Below are 18,057 nucleotides of genomic sequence, written 5' to 3' on the forward strand. Positions count from 1 at the left end.
TGGTGTACCTGTTTATTCAGCAGTGATGTTACAAATGAAAAGTCAACACCAGAAACAGAAGTTGCATTTTCCCTTTGCTACTCTTCTTTTCCCTTTTGCGTGTGTTTGTCTTCTGTCTTCTACGAAATGGGACTGGATTTTAAGCACAGCAACTACAGCTCCAGCCCATCTTAACTAACTTCTCTTTTCACCAAAAAGGCCAGTTATTACCAATTGAGTTGTAAGAGTTAACATTAATATCTCTTCCAAAATTAAAGCCTCATGCTTCAGGGCTTCAGCCAGTCTCTACCAGGAATTAGGTGGTTTCTTCCACCTTTTCCTCAAACACCGGGTGCTGGCCACAGTCAGAGACACAATGCTGGACTAAGGGTCTGATCCAGTCTTGCAATTCCTATGTAAATAAGGGAATCTGAATTCAGAGTCAGTATATCCGGAGACAGGCTACAGGAAGTTTTAGCAGAAGAAATTGCCAGGCTCTGATCATAGGCTCATCATGTGCTTAGAATCCACAATGCATGTTTTATTTGGATTTGTTACAATCTTTAACTGAAAACTGTGGTTGCAGCTAGACCGAGGATCCTAACTTGACAGTTCCCTGTAAGCATGGAGGTAGATTACAGGTACAATCACCATAAGTGAAAATGTAGACTGCATTCCCCAAAAACACCACCAGACAAGTGACATGTCAATGAAGGAGTGGTCTCCAACATTTACATGAGACACAAAACTCAGAATGCAAGTACCATTGTACCTGCAAAAGACAGTGATTATGCAACTGAGCCAAAGCAATAATTTACAGCCCAATATAAAAAATACCATGCTGACAGTGTCAAGTCAAATGCTGATGCAAGATACAAAACAGCTAAAAATGAGAAATCCAACTACTTCATGTTTACACCCTTCATATAGACTTATATCCCCCTTAGTCATTATATGCCCCAAACCACACACATTTAGTTTCTTTACTCTTTCCTTAAATGTCGGTTCTTCCAGATTGCCCCAAAACGTTTAGTCACTGCTTTACGGAAAGCCTTCTTTTGACTTGGGTGCAGTAAAATAGAAGGCTCATTAATTTCAAAACTATCACAAAGTAAAATTAGTCCTAATGTTTTACCTGTAGGACAGAATAGGAATGTGTCTGGTTCTCCTAAATACTGATATATTTCATTAGTAATGGAGACCTGGGCATGAGCAAAGGAGCTAAAGACTTCTTTATCTGCTGCACACATGTTGTGATCAATATCATCAAACAGCAGTGCAAAGGATCTGCAGCCAAACTGGGAAACCTAGAGCAGAAGGGGGGGAGAAGTGAAGAGAACCATTTAGAAAATCAACAAAACAAAAAGCTAATTAGCCTTTAACAGGATCAGCCAACGTTCCCCCCATCCCCGCCTAAAATAGCCCATGAAATGATAAGTAGAGTCAATTTCTGTTTGAGGAATCACTGTTTTTCAGTTTGCAATTTGTAATCTAAAAATACACTTGAACTTCCCAAGTGTATGTCAACATTTAAATCAAATCCACAGTACCCTGCATAAAGTGCACAGCATCGCAAGATGAGTGATGAATGTTGGAGTGCTTCCATTTCCACAGTGTCCTTTGCAAATTCAAAACTCTTTCTAATAAAGGAAGGAAGAGGCACGCCTTGGCAGTTATCTCCAATTAATGCATGACTCTGACCCACCACTATGTTTTTCTCCAGGATACCACTGGAGACTGTCAGTCTGTTCCAATTTCCCAATCCAAGGCTTATCTCATAGGAGAAGCAGACAACTAGGAAAGATCAAATTCAGCAACAGCCCTTGGGTGAAGTGGAGCAGAACATCACAGGAACGTAGAAGGAATGTGCACATTAGGTCTTTCCCCTACTGAAATTTTTCTGGGAGGAGTACCCTCCTTCCTCTTGGAAATGAGCCTTAGTTTGAGGGTCCTAAAATCATTTTAAAAACAAAACTCTCAACAACAGTTAGTAAGAATTGCTATTTCAGATCAGATCACTAGTCCTGCATCTAGGCCAGCATCCTGTCTCTAAGGAAGTTCCCACAGTGCACTGGCCAATTGTACAAAATCTAACCTGGGTGAAAAAAGTCCTTCCTGACCCTTGCAGTAGTTTCAATCCCAAAGCCTGACTGATCATTTTATGAGAAACTCTGAATATTATTAGCCATAGCATTATACAGACATTGGCACTTACGTTCAATACTTAAAAAGCAAAATTGGTCAAAAAATGCAACCAAGTGCACAGCAGACACATGAGTTAGAGTTATTTTGGAACTTCCAAACATTCTTAAAAATCACATGGGTTGAGAGTTTCAACAAGACCTACCTGGTCCAGCTTGCGTTTCAATGTGGACACTTCTTTTGGATTTGAGAAAGTGATATCCAGTCCAGGCGAGATGGCATAGATGAATTCTATCTCATATTCTTGGGCAGCCGAGATTAGAGTCATGAGTTGCTCTAAGAGTTAAATCCAGGTATTTCAGAAGGGTTTATCAATAAGAAAGCTAAGATACCTCCTCATAAATATTAAGAAATACATTATAAAAAGTAAATTATTCCATTGCTAGAAGCCAAGAAAGGGTTTTCAGGTAGCTTTAACAAATATTTTGAATGTTCTAAGATTACTGATGCAGCAGTAGGTACTAAACTGTATTGCAAATTGGGTAGAGAAACGACATTAAAGAGATGGTGACAAATACTTGCCTTGTGGTTTAAGCTTTATTTCACATTTATCACTATTTTTAAAAACCTTTTAAAAGAATGAGAATATGCCAGTTTGATTCTGTTGTTGTGTGGCAAACATGGGTGCATTTTAAGTGTTTTATATGGAATCAAACCTAAAAGCTCTGAAGCTGTTACTCATTTCCATATGGGTCAAAAATATTAAAGAAGTGATCCAATTTTTGCAAATAGGATTTGTTCATTTGAACTCTGATGCTTTCAACTGCAATATTTGCATACTGCTGAGGTACAGGATACATCAATAGTGGCTTTTTAAAACCTATGAATAGAAGTTACTCTTAAAAAAAAAGAAATTTCATTCTCCAAGCTGAGAGAAACAGAAGTAAAAAAATATATTTTTTTTGGAATCTGTAATACCTGTTACCAATAACATTGTAAGTTAAGAAAATTTTATAAATATAATTGTAATTTGCCAACATCCCTTTAACTTTATTCCTAAAACCATTCAAAGTAGCCCCTACAAGATTTAATTCTGATGTGGTTATCATCTCTCTCCTTAATCCAAAGGAGAGACTCCTACAAATACCCTGTTAGCCAACAAGCCTCTGTGCTTGGACAGAATAGCTCTTTTCCACTGGTGCCAAGAGCACCTTAAAACTGAGTAAGGGCCATCTCCTCTTCTCAATGAAGTCAGTGGCAAGACTACTAGGTGCAGGCCCCATGACTGTACAATTTTACTTATTTTCAGATTGTTAGGGCTGGCAACACTTGGGGCAGTATTGGACAAGAACACCGTAGTTATGCAACTAGATAACTTCTGCTGCTGGGAAAGCAGGGAAGAGAAAGAAGAGTAACCACTTATTGTGAAAGCCACCAGCTACTAAATAAATCCCAAGTGTCAAACTTCTGGTTTTTACTTTAAAGTTCTCATTAAGCCAGAAGCTGAAGTTCCGAACATGGCTCCCTCACTAGTGTGTGTGCACTTGATCAACCAGACACATGAGCAAGCTGATCTGCTCAAACATAGCTTTTAAAAAGGAAATATTTTCCCCTTCCTTACAATAAGGTCCAGATGACCAATACAGATAAGGAAAAAATTCAAAATGAACCCCTCTCACTGCTAGAAGAGGGAAAGTTGAAGGACAGTAAATCCCACAATAAAACTAAAGCTAGGTCTTAAAAAAGGGAGTTTTAGAGGTGAAATGCAAAGCTAAAATTAAAGTGAAGGAAAACCCAACTTTCTGATGCAAGCCCCCATTAAGTAGGTTTGCAAGGGGCATTCAGTATATAAACCTTGACCTAATGCTTTTCTGCGTTGCCACTCACATTTAAAACTGGATACAATTATTAAACATACAAGCACATGTACCAGTGACTGTGATTCATTCAGCAACTACTTATAGAAAATACAGAGGGGAATAAAGGCAATTACCAGCTTCCTCCACAGAATACATTTCTCGCCAGAACATCCTGTGCTTGTAGTCATCTTTTGGAGCATACAAGTAGGTATTCAGTCCCCATTTCTGAAGCCTATAATGGGGGGGGATGGGGGGGAAGCCTACATTAGTATTTTACAAGTGCAACCAACCTGCATTTTATAGGATCTCATTCTCAAATTTATCCATTTGTCTTTGAGAACATTTACCACTATACTATACATTATTAACTCACTGTGGTATTGCAAAAGTTTGAGACTAGACAAACCCAGAACAGCCTGAGCAAGATAAGAAGGGAAATGTACCCAGCTAGAATACAGATAATACGTAAAATGCTGCCCTAAGTCAGGCCTGAGTATGCTTAATATTCTACTAAGTGGAAGATGATAGTTTTACTGTCCTGGAGCACATCGCAAACCAAGGGGAAACATGACTTGCCTTCTAAAAAGTTCCTTCCTCTGCTCCATAACCCATGGTCTTCCATAAAATCCTGTGGGAAACAAGATTAAAATTATCCAGTTATACATCAGACTGGATCAGTTTCATGAAACAAAGATTACACTATAACCCACTTTTCTCCTCCTCCCCCCATAAAATGTTTCTATTACATTCAGTTAAAAAAAACCTTCTAGCAATCAGGAAAAAATAATCAAAATTGCATAAAAACATAACATACTAAAAAATCATAAGGGAAATGTAGTACCCTAAAAAGATCTATATTTTCAATGTAATTACACCCTACATAATTTATGATCCACGCTGATAATTTTAGCCACTGAAGCAATTAATTTTCAGAATCCAAGCCGAAGTTCTCAGCAGATGCCCTTCACAAGTCAGGTCAGCACTACTACACAAGTAGCCCGAGCAGTAATAACCCATTTATGCTATCATTCTAGAAGTTTGATGAACAGCGAACTTTAATAGTGGAATAATGAACAGTTCTGAAAATAAATTACCAGTGCAAGAGTGTTTCTTGATACAGACAGGTTACACTACCTAAATCTACACATATGCTCAAATATACGGGAGGTGGGGTTTGGGCAAATAGAGGGTCAGACTCAAATGGATAGGTAAGATTTGTTCCCTTTTCTATTTTAAAAAGGCTCTTGATAGTGCCAGCATTAGCTAGGAAATGCTGGCATCTTATTACACGAGGCCCAAGGATATAAAGTTTCAGCTTGTGAAAAATAGAAAGGCGCCTAAACAGAAGGTTTTTAGATAGTTCATATTCCAGGAATATTTCAATGGAAATCCAGAAGTTTGATCTGCCTCAGACTTCAAATCTAATAATTTCCTCCCAATCTACCATCTATGAATGACACTTCATCAAAAAACAAACAAACAATCTCGACTAGCCTATCATTAGTCAAGCAATTTCACTTAGTCTTATGTGCCAACAGATCCACACCTTCAATCACAAGTGGACACTCTTCATATTAGAAAGTCTCAGTTTGGCAGTCTGAGGGAGAGACCCAAGACTAAACAGTGAAATGTAATAAGCGTTCATTTTCATCCAGCATAACTGCTCTGCTTGATGAATGATGCAACTGGCATGGCAAAGCAAAAGCATGTAGAAGCCCTTACATCACTAGCATGAAGTTAAACAGTCCTATTTCCAGATCTGATCACCCACTATCACTATTTTTGCACTTTCATTTTAAATAGAAAGACTAGACAGGCTTCGTTCATTAGACTAATGTTTGACTTTTTAAAACAAGGTACAATTTGAGAGTGTCCTATGTTAAAAAATTGACTCATTACCTATTAAAAGTGAACCCTGTGATTTTAAGTTTGAGGAGCTCTAAATAAGCTCAACTTTTGAAGGTTATTATTAACAGAGCGATTTTTAGTTACTTAGTGCCACAAAGTGGTGAAGTTAGGTGCTACTGCTCCCATCTGGTTGAAATTGTGAAGTGACAAATGGAGGACTGTGAAACAGCAGAGCAAATAAAGAGGAGCGGTGGTGTGCACAGAACAAACAAGGTAACAGACAAATTCTTCTCATTTACAGAAATGTAATAGAGTTGCATTGTCACTGGCAGGCAAATCTGGTCCTAAATTAGGAAAACAAATAGATCTACCTAATCACAAAGGACCTAATTAATGGTGTGCCGAGTCAATACTTGGCACTTCTATGAGATGTATGTAGAGTAGTCTGAACATCGGAACACAATTTGAAAACTAATCGTGTAGTAACCTGAAGTGAAATCAAGATGCCAACTTAAAAAAAAAAAGCAGTGAAAGATAATGGGTCGGGTTAAAGTATAAACAATGAAGAGTACATTTAGATTAAAATATATTAATCTAAAGTGCTAGTAGTGTTTTAAGATATTTTAACCTGACAGTACTCTGATTTAAAGGGATGCTAAGACATGGCAGCTGAGGACAATGTTAACATCCTTCTGATCTTGGTCTGTCTTTCCCATCTCTCTTTGTGGGCATCCAGCAGAGAGATTAAAACATAGGCAGAACAGAGTTTTAATTTCCATCCTCCCACACATACCCTCATTCCTTGTTACTAAGGGTCTTAATCTGGTTGCTGTACTTGACCATCAGATCCGGGAAAACTTGAGACCCTGATAATTCTTCCTGTCACAATGTGTCCACTTCAGGCCTTTCCTCCCCATCTGCAGCAAAAGCTTTTGTCCAGGCCCTCAGTATCTAAGCTACCAATTTCTTCATCTCTGGCCTTGACCAATGCCATTGTGGCCCACTTTGCTGCTGCCAACAACAGTTCCACACTCATCCCTTTGATCATGTTACATCCCCCTCTGCAACCTTCGCTCTATCTTTCTCTCTGATATGTTACTGAGACCCCGATTCCCACTGATTGCCTATATACTTAGATTGAAAGCTCTTCAGAGCAGAGACCTTCTTTTTGCTATATATCTGTACAGTACCTAGCACGGGTCTAGGGACCTAGGGTCTAGTTGGTACCACTATATAAACAAAATGGTCTCGTGGGAAGGTGAGAGAATGGAGAGAGGGAGAGACTTGGAGAGGAGTAATTTGATAGAAAGCCTTTCACCTCTAGGTCTCGGATTCAAAGCAAATCAGCCAGAAGTGATCAGAAGCTTACCACCATCTGACAGCTATCTGGTATCTTATGTGAAACATACTCATCTTAGTACAGGAAATAATACAAAAGGTCTTCGCTGCTGCCATCTGTGCTTCTCTGTTCCCTGGCTTCAATTGCCAGTGCTATCAATCTGGCACCTTTCACTACAAGGTAAAAATCTACTTCAGTAATGAACATTTTTGGGTAGACGTGAATATTCCCAGGCTAGCTGTACTTAAGAACTAATAAGTGCCAAAAAGCATGACAGATATTAGCAATGACAATACCACCAAACGACACATTTTTAAAAAGTGATTAAAAAAAGATATACCAGAATTGGAAAAGGTTCAGAAAAGGGCAAAAAATTATTAGGGATATGGAACAGCTGCCATATGAGGAGAGATTAACAACACTGGGACTTTTCAGCTTGGAAAAGAGAGACTAAGGGGGGATATGATAGAGATCTATAAAATCATGACTGGTGTGGAGAAAGTAGATAAGGAAGTATTATTTATGCCTTCTCATAACACAAGAACTAGGGGCCACCAAATTAAAGGTTTAAAACAAACAAAAGAAAGTATTTTTTCACACAACGCACAGTCAACCTGTGGAACACCTTGCCAGAGGATGTTGTGAAGACCAAGACTATAACAGGATTCAAAAAAGAACTAGATAAATTCATGGAGAATAGGTCCATCAATGGCTATGAGCCAGGATGTGCAAGGATGGTGTCCCTAGCCTCTGTTTGCCAGAAACTGGGAATGGGCGACAGGGGATGGATCACTTGATGATTCCCTGTTCATTCCCTCTGCAACACCTGGCATTGGGCACTGTCGGAAGACAGGATATGGGCTAGATGGACATTTGGTCTGACCCAGACTGGCCATCCTTATGTTATGTTAATATTGACTGCAGCCAAAGGGTGTTTTTCTTTTAGACATGAACAAAAGCAATGTAAATGCTAACTTTGATAAACAATCCATTTCACTCCCCACTGAATCTGCTGTTTTGTTGTCCAACTGAAAAAGTTCTCTACAAATCTAAAGCTTACCAGTCTAGTTATAACAATTCAAACAATTCCAAGCCAACAATTATGTCCAGAATAAACTTTGTCTTTCCAGATTACCAAGCATCCAGCTACATAACGGTCAAAAAAGCCTCAAGCCTACTTTATTTTACAGCTGTCACCATAATAAAATCTGCACAAGATCTCAGTGCAACAAATATGCCAAGAGAAACAAGCAGATTATTCCATGGTGCAATTAAAATGACAAGCGACAGCACAATAGAGAATAGGGACTTACTTCGTACTAATGTGAGACCAGATGCCCGTGGAATCACCTATTTCTTACGCAGGAGAAGCCTGAACTGCTAACATGCAGCAGGCAGCACAGCTCGGGTTTCTGTGCTGCAGGACGGCCCTGCAGGCTGGGTCTCCGCCCCCGCATACACGAGCTAGCCAGGAAGGCCAGACTGCGCTTGCACTACAAGCCCATTGATCTACCAGCCTGGCGAGCACCACAGGGGGTGGGGCCGGCTGTGCCCCCGCCAGGTACCCCAGGGTGGGGAGAATCTGCAGCGTGGGGCCGGACGTGCCCCCCCCCCGCTCGAGGTACCCCAGGGTGGGGCCGGACGTGCCCCGCAGTCAACCCCGACCAAGGGCCGTGCACAAGCAGTAAGGAGCCGGAACACGAAGCCGACCGCGAAGGAGGCGACTGGGCTCCAGGGCAGAGGGAGCGGCCCGGGGCGGGGCAGAGGGAAGCCCCCGCGTGGGGGGAGGGGCGAGAGCGAGACTCGCCACGGACCCCCGTTGCCTTGGTTACCGGCACCCCCCCCTTACCTTCCACGACGCCGCAGAGGAAGCGCCGGGCCCCGGCCACCGTCTCGGTCTCCGTGTCCGTCTCCTCCCCGCTCAGGCTCGGGCCCGGCCCCGCGGAGGCCCCCGCCGCTTCCAGCGGAGCCACCGGCAGCCCGGCCGGGTTGGGGCTGCCCTGTGGCTCCCGCTCCTCCAGCGCCGCCTGCCCCTCCTTCTGCACCATGCCGCCGCCGCCCGCCAGGGACCCCCGCCCGCGCCGGGCCTGGCCCAGCCCTTTGTCTCCGGCCGCCCCGGGCGCCCCGGCCGCCGCTTCCTGTTTATGGGGCCCTGCGCCTGCGCGGGGAACCGGCCCCAACCGGTCCGCGCCGCCCTGCCCGGAGCCGCCCCGCCCGCTCGGGAAGAAAAGGCGCCGCCGCCCCGGGGATCTCGCGTCCGGTCCGACAGCGGCCTGGCGCCCCCGAGCCGGCACCGCGGGACCCGCAGGGCTTCCGAGGGGACAACGGACTGAGGAGACGGTGTTACCTCAGGGGGAACACAGGGATTCGGCCACCTAGCGCGCATGCGTACGGCGTGAGGACCGGAGAGGGGGCGCCACTACGCATGCCCATCAGGTCAGAGGGGGAGAGGGGGAAGGAAGCGGTGGCTCACTACGCGTGCGCAGAGACGATAGCGCGCTAGTGCGCATGTCTCGGAGGCCACAGGGGGAGGGGAGAGGCGGCAGAGTGTTAATGCGCAAGCGTCGGGAGGGAAAGGGCGCCTGCGCAGTGAACTCGCGGCGGTCGGTGTGTTTACTCTGCCGACGCGCACGCGCTGGCCGCCTGGGGTAGCCCATGGCGGCTTCGGGAGAGGCCCGCCGCCGGACGGAGGGGGTATCTCAGTGCGCATGTGCAGGGGGAGGAAAGGCACCGCCTCCCCCAGGGCTTGACCCACTTTCCGTAGCCGCCTGGCCCCGCCCCCCCGAGGCCTGACAGCCTGGCGCTGCGCGTGGTCTGCCGCCCTCCCAAGCTAAGCAGGGCCGGGCTGGGTCAGCCCTCGGATGGGAGACGGCGGCCTGGCGCCCTCCTAACCCACGGCCCTCCTCGCTTTACCCCGCATGGCAGTTTACGCAGGGGGAGAAGAGCCCAGAGCAAAGGCTCCGGCCATGCTGATCAGCGGGAACAGCCTGCACACAGGACCCCACCCAGCAAGATCCGCCTCCAGCCGAAGTTACGGGCCTCGCGTGCGGCGGGACGTGGGCTCTGGCCGCTGAAGAGGCTGGGATGGGAAACCCTCCGGCTACGTCTACACGGGGCGCCCTACAGCATGCAGCGGCGCGGCCCTTTGTCGGTCGGGGAGAGCGCGCCTGGCGCCAAAATAAAACCACGGACGCCAGCACCGTTTGTTGGGCCGGGGTGGGTTTTTTCCACGCCTCCCCCGGCCGACAAAAGTGTTACCGACCAACGTGCAGCGTAGAGGTAGCCGAAGAGCGAGAGAGACTAGCGGAGAAGTTACACACAGACCGGTGATGTTTGCATGGCAAGCAACGAGAGTCTCTGAGAAGGGGGTGCCCTCTAAGAACACGAAGGCACTGTATGAATGACGCCTGCTGCCCCGTGCGCTGTCGCTGGGAGTGAAAGCGCAGCATCCGTGGATTGAGAGGAATGTCAATGAGAACTAACAAGGGCCTCGGGCATTAGGAGCCAGAATCTGCCCTGAGTGTATATGCAAAGTAAATGTGACAAAGGCAGGAGTTATTCCGAACTTTCATTGCTGTCACTGAACTGTAGGATTGGCACATTTTGCTTCCCTCTTTAGGAATGAGAAGTACAAAGTCCTAAGGGACTCTAGTCTCTTGGGGGAAAGTGAGGTCACAGAGAAAATGAGTGACACAACTCAATTCTGGTCCCACAAGCCTGGTCTACACTACAGAAATTTACCATTCAAACCTCCTAGAACCCTGGCCGTGGTGGATTCTTCATCACTGACCATTTTAAAATCAAGATTGGATGTTTTTCTACAAGATCTGCTCTAGAAATTATTTTGGGGCAGTTCTCTGGCCTGTGCTATACAGGAGGTCAGACTAGATGATCACCGTTGTCCCTTCTCGCCTTGGAATCGATGAATCTTGGAAAAACGCTTATTGACACAAAAGCGCTTGAGCTGCTTTCACAGTCAGGGATAGGCTTGATTTATGCAAGTCTGAGGACACTCTGAATGGTTTCTGAGCTACTGCAGACATGGACCAATTAAATGGTTCAGCTAGTCCTCCTGCTACTGTCCCACAATGCATTCTTGGTCCTTCACAGTCTCCCAGAATCCACTGCTTCTCTTATGTGTCGGATAGGTAGGCAGCCTGAAGCCATTGCCACTGAAACAGTTTAGAATGGCGTCTTGTGGATTCAGGGCAATCCTGCACTGGTTCTTCAACCAGATCAGCATGCCTGGTTGTTGAATTCACTGAACTGTGCTTAAGGCAGTCCTGTCCAATTACAAGTAGCTCAGCTCTCCTATAGACAGTGCACCAGCAAAGAGAGAATTAAGTCCAAGCCCGAGGAAGCAGCAAAGATCCACTCATCTAAGAGAGAACATCCCCAGTTACTTTTAAAATACTCTTTGAACAAGCTGCTCTTAAAAGAAGTTGCCAGCTCCTCTCTGTGCATGGCTTAAAACACAACATTGGGTTCATGGACTATCCCATAGGGCAGATACATTGTCCTGAGCCCTTAGGCACTCCTTAATTTGGGATGTAAGAGATCATGAACAGACAACTTTGTAAAGGAATATTAGTTATTTGTATGACAGCACCTGGGGCCCCATTGTGTACACACACCAAGCAAGAGAATCACTATAATGAAGAGATCACGGTCTAAATAGACAGGACAGGCAAAGAGTGGGAGAGGAAACTGAAGCACAGCTGGGGAGTGACTTCCCCAAGTTACAGTTGTCTATATTTTGCCTATACTTTATGAATTTGTGACATGGAGGCCATAGGTCAAATCCACTGTACTTCTAGGGGAAATTAATTTTCCTGAAGCAGCTGTAAACACCCAGGCTAGCCTGAAACGTTCTCAAGCTGTGGTCTGCAGAATAAAATATGCAGAATAAAAGCAACGGGATTAGGGAGACTCCTCTCCTGAGAAGATTGCTGTCATGAAATGCAAAAGTCTGACAACTCAGAATCCAATGCCAACTCTCCATCAAGGGTGTCCAGATTACACCGATAACTTGTCTTTAGACAGTTGATTCGTGCCAGCCAGGCCGGGATGACCTCTCCACCACTAGTAGCTAGCAGCTGGGGTCCTTGGAGGATCTATTTTTGGACCATTGCCATTTGTCTTGTAGGCTGATGGCTTTGATGCTTATCATTTTTCTGCAGCCAGCAGCCCATCTTGTTTGCTGGTGGTGACTCCCCATTAGATAATAATTCACCCTACTGCCCCACCCCCACTTGCCTGGCACACCAGTTTTCACTCGTACCAGGAGCCCTTTGAAATGGCACATCAAGTGCCTACCTTCACTTATGGCACTGGGTCCGATACACCATATGTAGGGGCAGTGCAGGCCAGGGCATTAATCGAGTACATTGCTTGGTATAAATCCCCGGGGGTGGTTTGTGGGGACACTCCCCATTGACAGCATTTGATGCAAGTGATTCAGAAATGAACCTAGCCATCAAGCTTCCTTCAGGGTGGAGAACCCTTCATTAGAGGGGGCAGAAAGGTCCAGTGGTTAGTGTGTGCGTGAGTGAGAAGGCAGGACATATAACAAGAGAGACTCAGACACAGAGGCAGCAAGAAAACCAAACAGTAGCTTGCAAGCATGCCGTGATGCCCGGGAGAAGCCTAGAAAGAGGTTCTGGGTTGGGCGTGCTGGCTGAAAAGAAGCTGGGGCCTGTAAGCTAAGCAGCTATTCCTTTCGCCTTCAGTTCTGTTTGCGGAAGCAGGTCTTTGTACATTTCTTGTAACTAAACAAGACTGCACCAAAGAAAACACCAGCCTTCAACTTGGCGCAGCCGCTTGGTTCGAAAGGGACACCACCACCACCAGTATAAGTGAAAGGCGGATCACACCAGCTCCTCAGCAGACATGCTCACGTGTTTCCATTTGTCATAGATATAGGTAACCTTGCTGACATAAAATAAGGACACCCCACTCCTCTCTCAAAGACTGAAAGCTCAAATCAGGCCCCAAATCCTGGGTCGTTTGAGGGTCTGGATGGGTCATTTCCATGCAGCACGTGCTTCCAGACAGGAATGCCACCAAAAATACAAAGTCTCTTCTGGAAGCTCTGACCAAGCCGGAACCAGCATGTGCCAGGACTCAGACAAGAAAGCCCACCCTCACCTGATTTCCAGCCAAAGAGGTTGGGAGAGTAGCCAAAAATCTGGGTGTTTTTGGAGTTCCAGCCCATTTTGTCCATCCATTTATTTTTCTTTGATGTTTGTAGAAGATGGTGCAGGCCCCTTGTCCATGCTGGTCTGTGCAAACACATGGAAGGGAAGAGTAACCATGTGACTGCCAGGGCGTGTTTCCCCCAAGGAGAGGTTGTCAGAGCGGGATAAAGGTCTTTGTATTTCAGGCTTCTGTCACCTTCCTTGTGGCAGTTGAGGGAACTAAGGGGTCCTGGAGTCTCTGACATGGGTAGTGGCTCAAACCTGCCCTTTCCTTTTCTCCTTTGACAGTTATAATTACAATGCCCTGTTTGTGGACACAGAGATCTATGTATAGACACAGAGAGAGACCTACACCCAGACACGCACAGAGAGACCTCCGGATGGACACGCACCTGTAGACAAGTGCAGGTTCACTGTAGCCACAGGTTCATCAATACCCTTGTGGGGAGAACTGAAAACGGAGTAACCGCACTGCCGCATTGTTTCCTGGCTCCCATGCATTCTAGGCAGCTGTAATTCCTACCCTTGGGGCTGGAAAACGCCTTCTGCTGATCAATAGCATGCTCAGGCTTTGGTTGCAGCCCCCTGTGCAGCAATTTCGAGCTGACCTCCAAGCCATGCAGTAGTTTGATTGTCACCCCCCACTGCTGGCAGAATGGAAGCTGACATACAACTGTGAACCCGTGTTAACCTCACTCTCTCCTGCACGCCTACAAGCAGCAGCTGGGGAATTTTTTCTCAGGCACAGCGTAGTGGCACGGGACACATACAGCAACATCAGTGCTTTCTCAGCACGCAACTCTGTGCCGACGTGGATGCACCCTGGCATCATTAATTATACAGTAATGCTACTGAGGTTTAATGTATTTAAACTTACCAGCTCCACAGGAACTTGGCTGGCCAGCCACCTTCCCCCTTCATCATCTAGGAAGCAGACTCTCAGCCCCTCCAGAGACCCTCCAAACGGGTCTTTTGCGGCATGCAGGGCTTAATTTGTGCCAGGACTTGCCAGGGCTGAGCCCCAGCACCTCTGCGGTTGGCGCATCAGTTATGAAACTAAAAAAACTGCTTGAGCCCCAGCACATCTTTCATTACAAATTAAGCACTGGCGCCATGGCCAGAAGTCAGACCAAGGGGGCAAACGGGGAACAATTTTCAGAGTGCTGGAGCCCTCAGAGAGCACCTTGCTAGCCACCCCAGGTCAAGCACCCTTGCTGACCACAGCTGTGGCAGCATGGGCTGGGGAGAGAGGCAGGCAAATGCAGCCCTCTTCACCCTCTTATTTCATGCAGAGAACCAGCTGCTGGTTTGATTGCTGCTGATCTCCGCTCATGCAATAGTGTCAGCTGCAGGAATTATTACAGTGGTGGGGTAGCATCCAGAGGCCCCAGCTGAGATCAGGACCCCATTGTGGCAGATGCTGTGCAGATGCAGAGACAGTCCCTGTCCCAGACTGCTCCCAGCCTAGCCAGGATGGACAATGCGTGGGAGGGGAAACAGAAGAAATGATTTGCCCAGAAGCTTGGTGGCAGTGCAAGGACTAGAACTCACAGCTCCTGACTTCCAGGCCGGTGCCTGTTCCATTAGACCCCATTGCTTCTCATTCTCGGTCAGGTGTTACTCTCTTTGTAAAGCTCCATGCGCATCTTCGCCATGTAATTCTTTCTTATTTCTCTAGAGGTAGGTTGTCAAGCGGCTCAGTACTGCCCTGGGTCAGGGCGGCTGCTCAGCTGGTGAGCGGGGGCCTGCAAGTAGCCGGGGAAAGTCCGCATGGGGGAGAGAAAAAAATCATCTCACAGAGCAGAAAAGGCCCCAGCTGGGGCTCCAGGCCCTGCCTACCCAAACTCACCTCCCTTCTCCCTTCCTGGCCTTTCTCAGAGCCCTTCTCCCAACACCTGTGTCAGGGCAGGCTGCTCTGAGCGTAACCCCTTGTTCACCGGGGTCAGGCCGCAGCGTGCTACAGAAGGGGAGACAGATGGGCCGTTAAGATGAATGCAGCGCTTTGCGGTCTGCCATCTCCTGTGGCAGGGCACTGGCTCCCATCCTGGCCGGGGGAGGACCTGAGGAGCTGAGAGGACCCTGTGGTTTTGGGGTGCTGAGGCAGTGTCTTAGCACCCCTCTGCCACAAGAGGGCACTCTGAGCCAGCCCATGGCAGGCCCGGCTCTAGGTTCCATCAGCCAAGCTGGGCAGGGTGTGAAGGGCCTGGCCTGGCCCCATTCACAGCCAGACCACCCCAACAGAGGTGGATGGAGCTGCCCAGGGAGCGAGAGCTGGGCCCCCCCCAAACCAGCCTTGCCAGGCCGCTCCCAGCACCCCATCTGCCAGGACCCCCCGGCCCCAGCCGCACTCACAGGGCAGTCACCCCCTCCGTCCCTGTGCCCACAGCCCAGCTGGAGCTCGAGGTGGCAGGGAAGAGAGGAGCGGAAAGCCACAACCCACCCCCCTCTAACCCACCTCCATGCTGCTGGGACCGCTCCCCAGTCCCCTGGCCTGTGCTCCCCAGGTGCTGCCAACCCCTCTCCTCCCCCCGAGATGTGCATCCTGCATGCTACCTTCCCCCTCATACCAGCTCCCGGCTGGACCTGACCCATCTGCCCCCTCCTGATCTCTGCGCCTTTGGAAAAAACAGAGACCAGATCCCTCTCCCCCCCCCCCAAAAAATCCATCCTCTTGGGGGGGGTCACAGGCCCAGGATGTGAGTCGGGGGTCAGGGTGCTGGGAGGCTGCCCTCGCCCTGCTGACAGGACTAGCAAGGCCCAGCCATCAGCCCAGCCCTCGGCCAGCGATCTGTTGAGCAGGAACGCTTGTTTGCCAGTATGCGTCTGCACAGGTGCTGGGACTAGGGGTGTGGAGGGCTGCAGCACCCCCTGACTTGAAGTGGTTTCCTTTATATCCAGGGTTTAGAGCTTGCTTCAATAACTCTCAGCACCCCCACTATAAAAATTGTTCCAGCCCCCCAGTGCACCTGGGACATGAGGAACATGGGCCAGAGACGGGGACGGGCCCTCCTGGGTCATGGACCCCAGCCCCTGCTGTTGCAGCAACCCCATCGGCTCATCCCCTTCCTAGACTTCACAAGCTCCGTCTAAAGCTAGTCAGGGTGTTTGCCCCACTGCTCCAGACCCTCACCCCTCCAGGGGTTAGAAACCTGCTGCTCCTCTCCAGCCTGAATTGCTCACAACCAGTTTATCCGCGTTCATTGTTGGGCCAGCACTGCCCCTTAGCGTCACCAGCTCCTCCCCGCTGACGTATTCAGAATGCACAAGCGGGGCCCGCTCGGCCGTTCGGAACAAGCCAAACTCTGCTCTGGTACAGCTGCGCAAGGCGCTGGCCATGGCAGTCCCAGCGCTGTTGCCATCCCTGCGGGGGCTCAGCTCATGCTCGCATCCCTGCCGCGGTGCAAGGACGAGCCCGTCCAAGCCGCCAGCCACGTGCATGGCTGGCTAGCTCCTCCTGCCATGCCAGATGCTGTTTTTAGCACTCGAGCTGAACGGGTGTGGGCACGTGGCCTTGAGCTGGGCATGACACCGCCACCTGGCCCCAGAGATGTTCCCTTAGCCGCCGAGTGTAAGCTGGCGCTGCATGGCCCGGCTCTGCACCTGGTCCAGGTAGAATTCAGCTTTCTGGAACCTGGGGGACTAGAACTGTACACATGGCCCAGCTGCGATCTTAGGACCAGCATCTCCGCCAGTCTGCCCTCCTGCATATCGCAGGCCAGAGCCCCTCACCTGGGCTTGCCAGCGGATGAGACCCGGCTTAGAGCAGGAATTCTTGGTTTTAACCCGTCCTGCCTGAGCCAGGATCTTCCAGCGGGTGTGCGGTAAGCGCTGGTGTCGGGCGGGTGCCCCCAGGCGTTGAACCTCCCACCAGCTCAAAACCTGACACTAAGGCCACCCTCTCCCCTTCCGAAACCTTACCGTGCAGAGTAAACGAAAGAGTTTAAGAAGAGGGAAGGGGGTCAAAGAGGGCCCAGGACTGTGGGGTTGCTGCCCCCTCCCTCCCCTCAGGCCCAGTCCTTCCTCTCCCTGAGCTCTGGGCCCCCTGCAAGCAGATCCCCCACCCCCCAGACGCCATCCCTCCTTCCCAGTGCTCGGCCTGGCGGGTCACTTCAGGCCCAGCACCATGATGCCAGTGGTGGCGATGGTCAGCTGGGGTGGGCAAGTCCTTCCCCGCTCTAGTGACGGCAGCTCCCAGCGCTGTGCCTCCATCCGCCACCACTTAGGCACATTTGGCCTGGCCACCCTTCCACCATTTTGGGGGGCCCTGGGTAAATTGTCCCTTTGGTCCTCCCGCAGACAGCCCCGTGGCCACCCCCAGGATTGGATCAGGGACCTTCAGGAGGGAAAGCATGAGCTGCTGCAGCTGGAGTGGCAGCACCAAGGCTCCTCGGCTGGGGCGGACTCACCACTGCTGTGTAGGTTACACTGGCTCCCTGGGTGCGGGTGAATCTAGGGCCTTTCTAATGCCCCCAGCCGGGCAGCACCATCGCACCGTGGGCACCTGCAGCGTCTCCCCCATGAAACCCCTGCACGTGCCCGCGTGACCGACACCGCCAGCAATGCACATGGGCACCCACCCTGCAGCGCCCCTGGCAGCCCCGGTGCTGGAGAGGGGTCTTTGAAGGCAGGAGCACTAGCCAGGGGTGATGTGCTGAGCCCCCACCCCCAGAGCAGGCCCCCCCCAACCAGCCCC

The 18,057-nt window shown here is 48.9% G+C and overlaps 1 protein-coding gene and 1 long non-coding RNA gene across 7 annotated transcripts in view; one reads left to right on the forward strand and one right to left on the reverse strand.

Moving 5' to 3' along the window:
- The window catches only part of OGA (O-GlcNAcase), a 40,042-nt gene extending 30,509 nt beyond the window's left edge, over positions 1 to 9,533 (reverse strand). For 2 of the 6 annotated variants that reach the window (XM_037903413.2, XM_043552318.1), the window contains exons 1-5: positions 9,017 to 9,353; positions 4,557 to 4,608; positions 4,115 to 4,212; positions 2,327 to 2,457; positions 1,115 to 1,286 (exon numbers count right to left, since the gene is read on the reverse strand). In XM_037903413.2, the coding sequence (XP_037759341.1) occupies positions 1,115 to 1,286; positions 2,327 to 2,457; positions 4,115 to 4,212; positions 4,557 to 4,608; positions 9,017 to 9,215 (652 nt within the window). In that variant the 5' untranslated portion in view covers positions 9,216 to 9,353. Of the gene's footprint in view, positions 1 to 1,114; positions 1,287 to 2,326; positions 2,458 to 4,114; positions 4,213 to 4,556; positions 4,609 to 7,237; positions 7,257 to 8,480; positions 8,500 to 9,016; positions 9,354 to 9,514 lie in introns of those variants that run through there. The other 4 variants (XM_007070456.4, XM_027832640.3, XM_027832639.3 and 1 more) reach the window with 4 other exon arrangements.
- On the forward strand, positions 9,477 to 15,011 carry LOC122466755. Its single transcript, XR_006292524.1, has 2 exons — positions 9,477 to 9,603; positions 10,093 to 15,011. It is a non-coding gene; the product is annotated as an uncharacterized LOC122466755 (long non-coding RNA).
- The last annotated feature ends 3,046 nt before the right edge of the window (positions 15,012 to 18,057 follow it).

The sequence above is a fragment of the Chelonia mydas genome, chromosome 7 (genome assembly GCF_015237465.2).
Source record: "Chelonia mydas isolate rCheMyd1 chromosome 7, rCheMyd1.pri.v2, whole genome shotgun sequence".
NCBI lineage: Eukaryota > Metazoa > Chordata > Testudines > Cheloniidae > Chelonia > Chelonia mydas.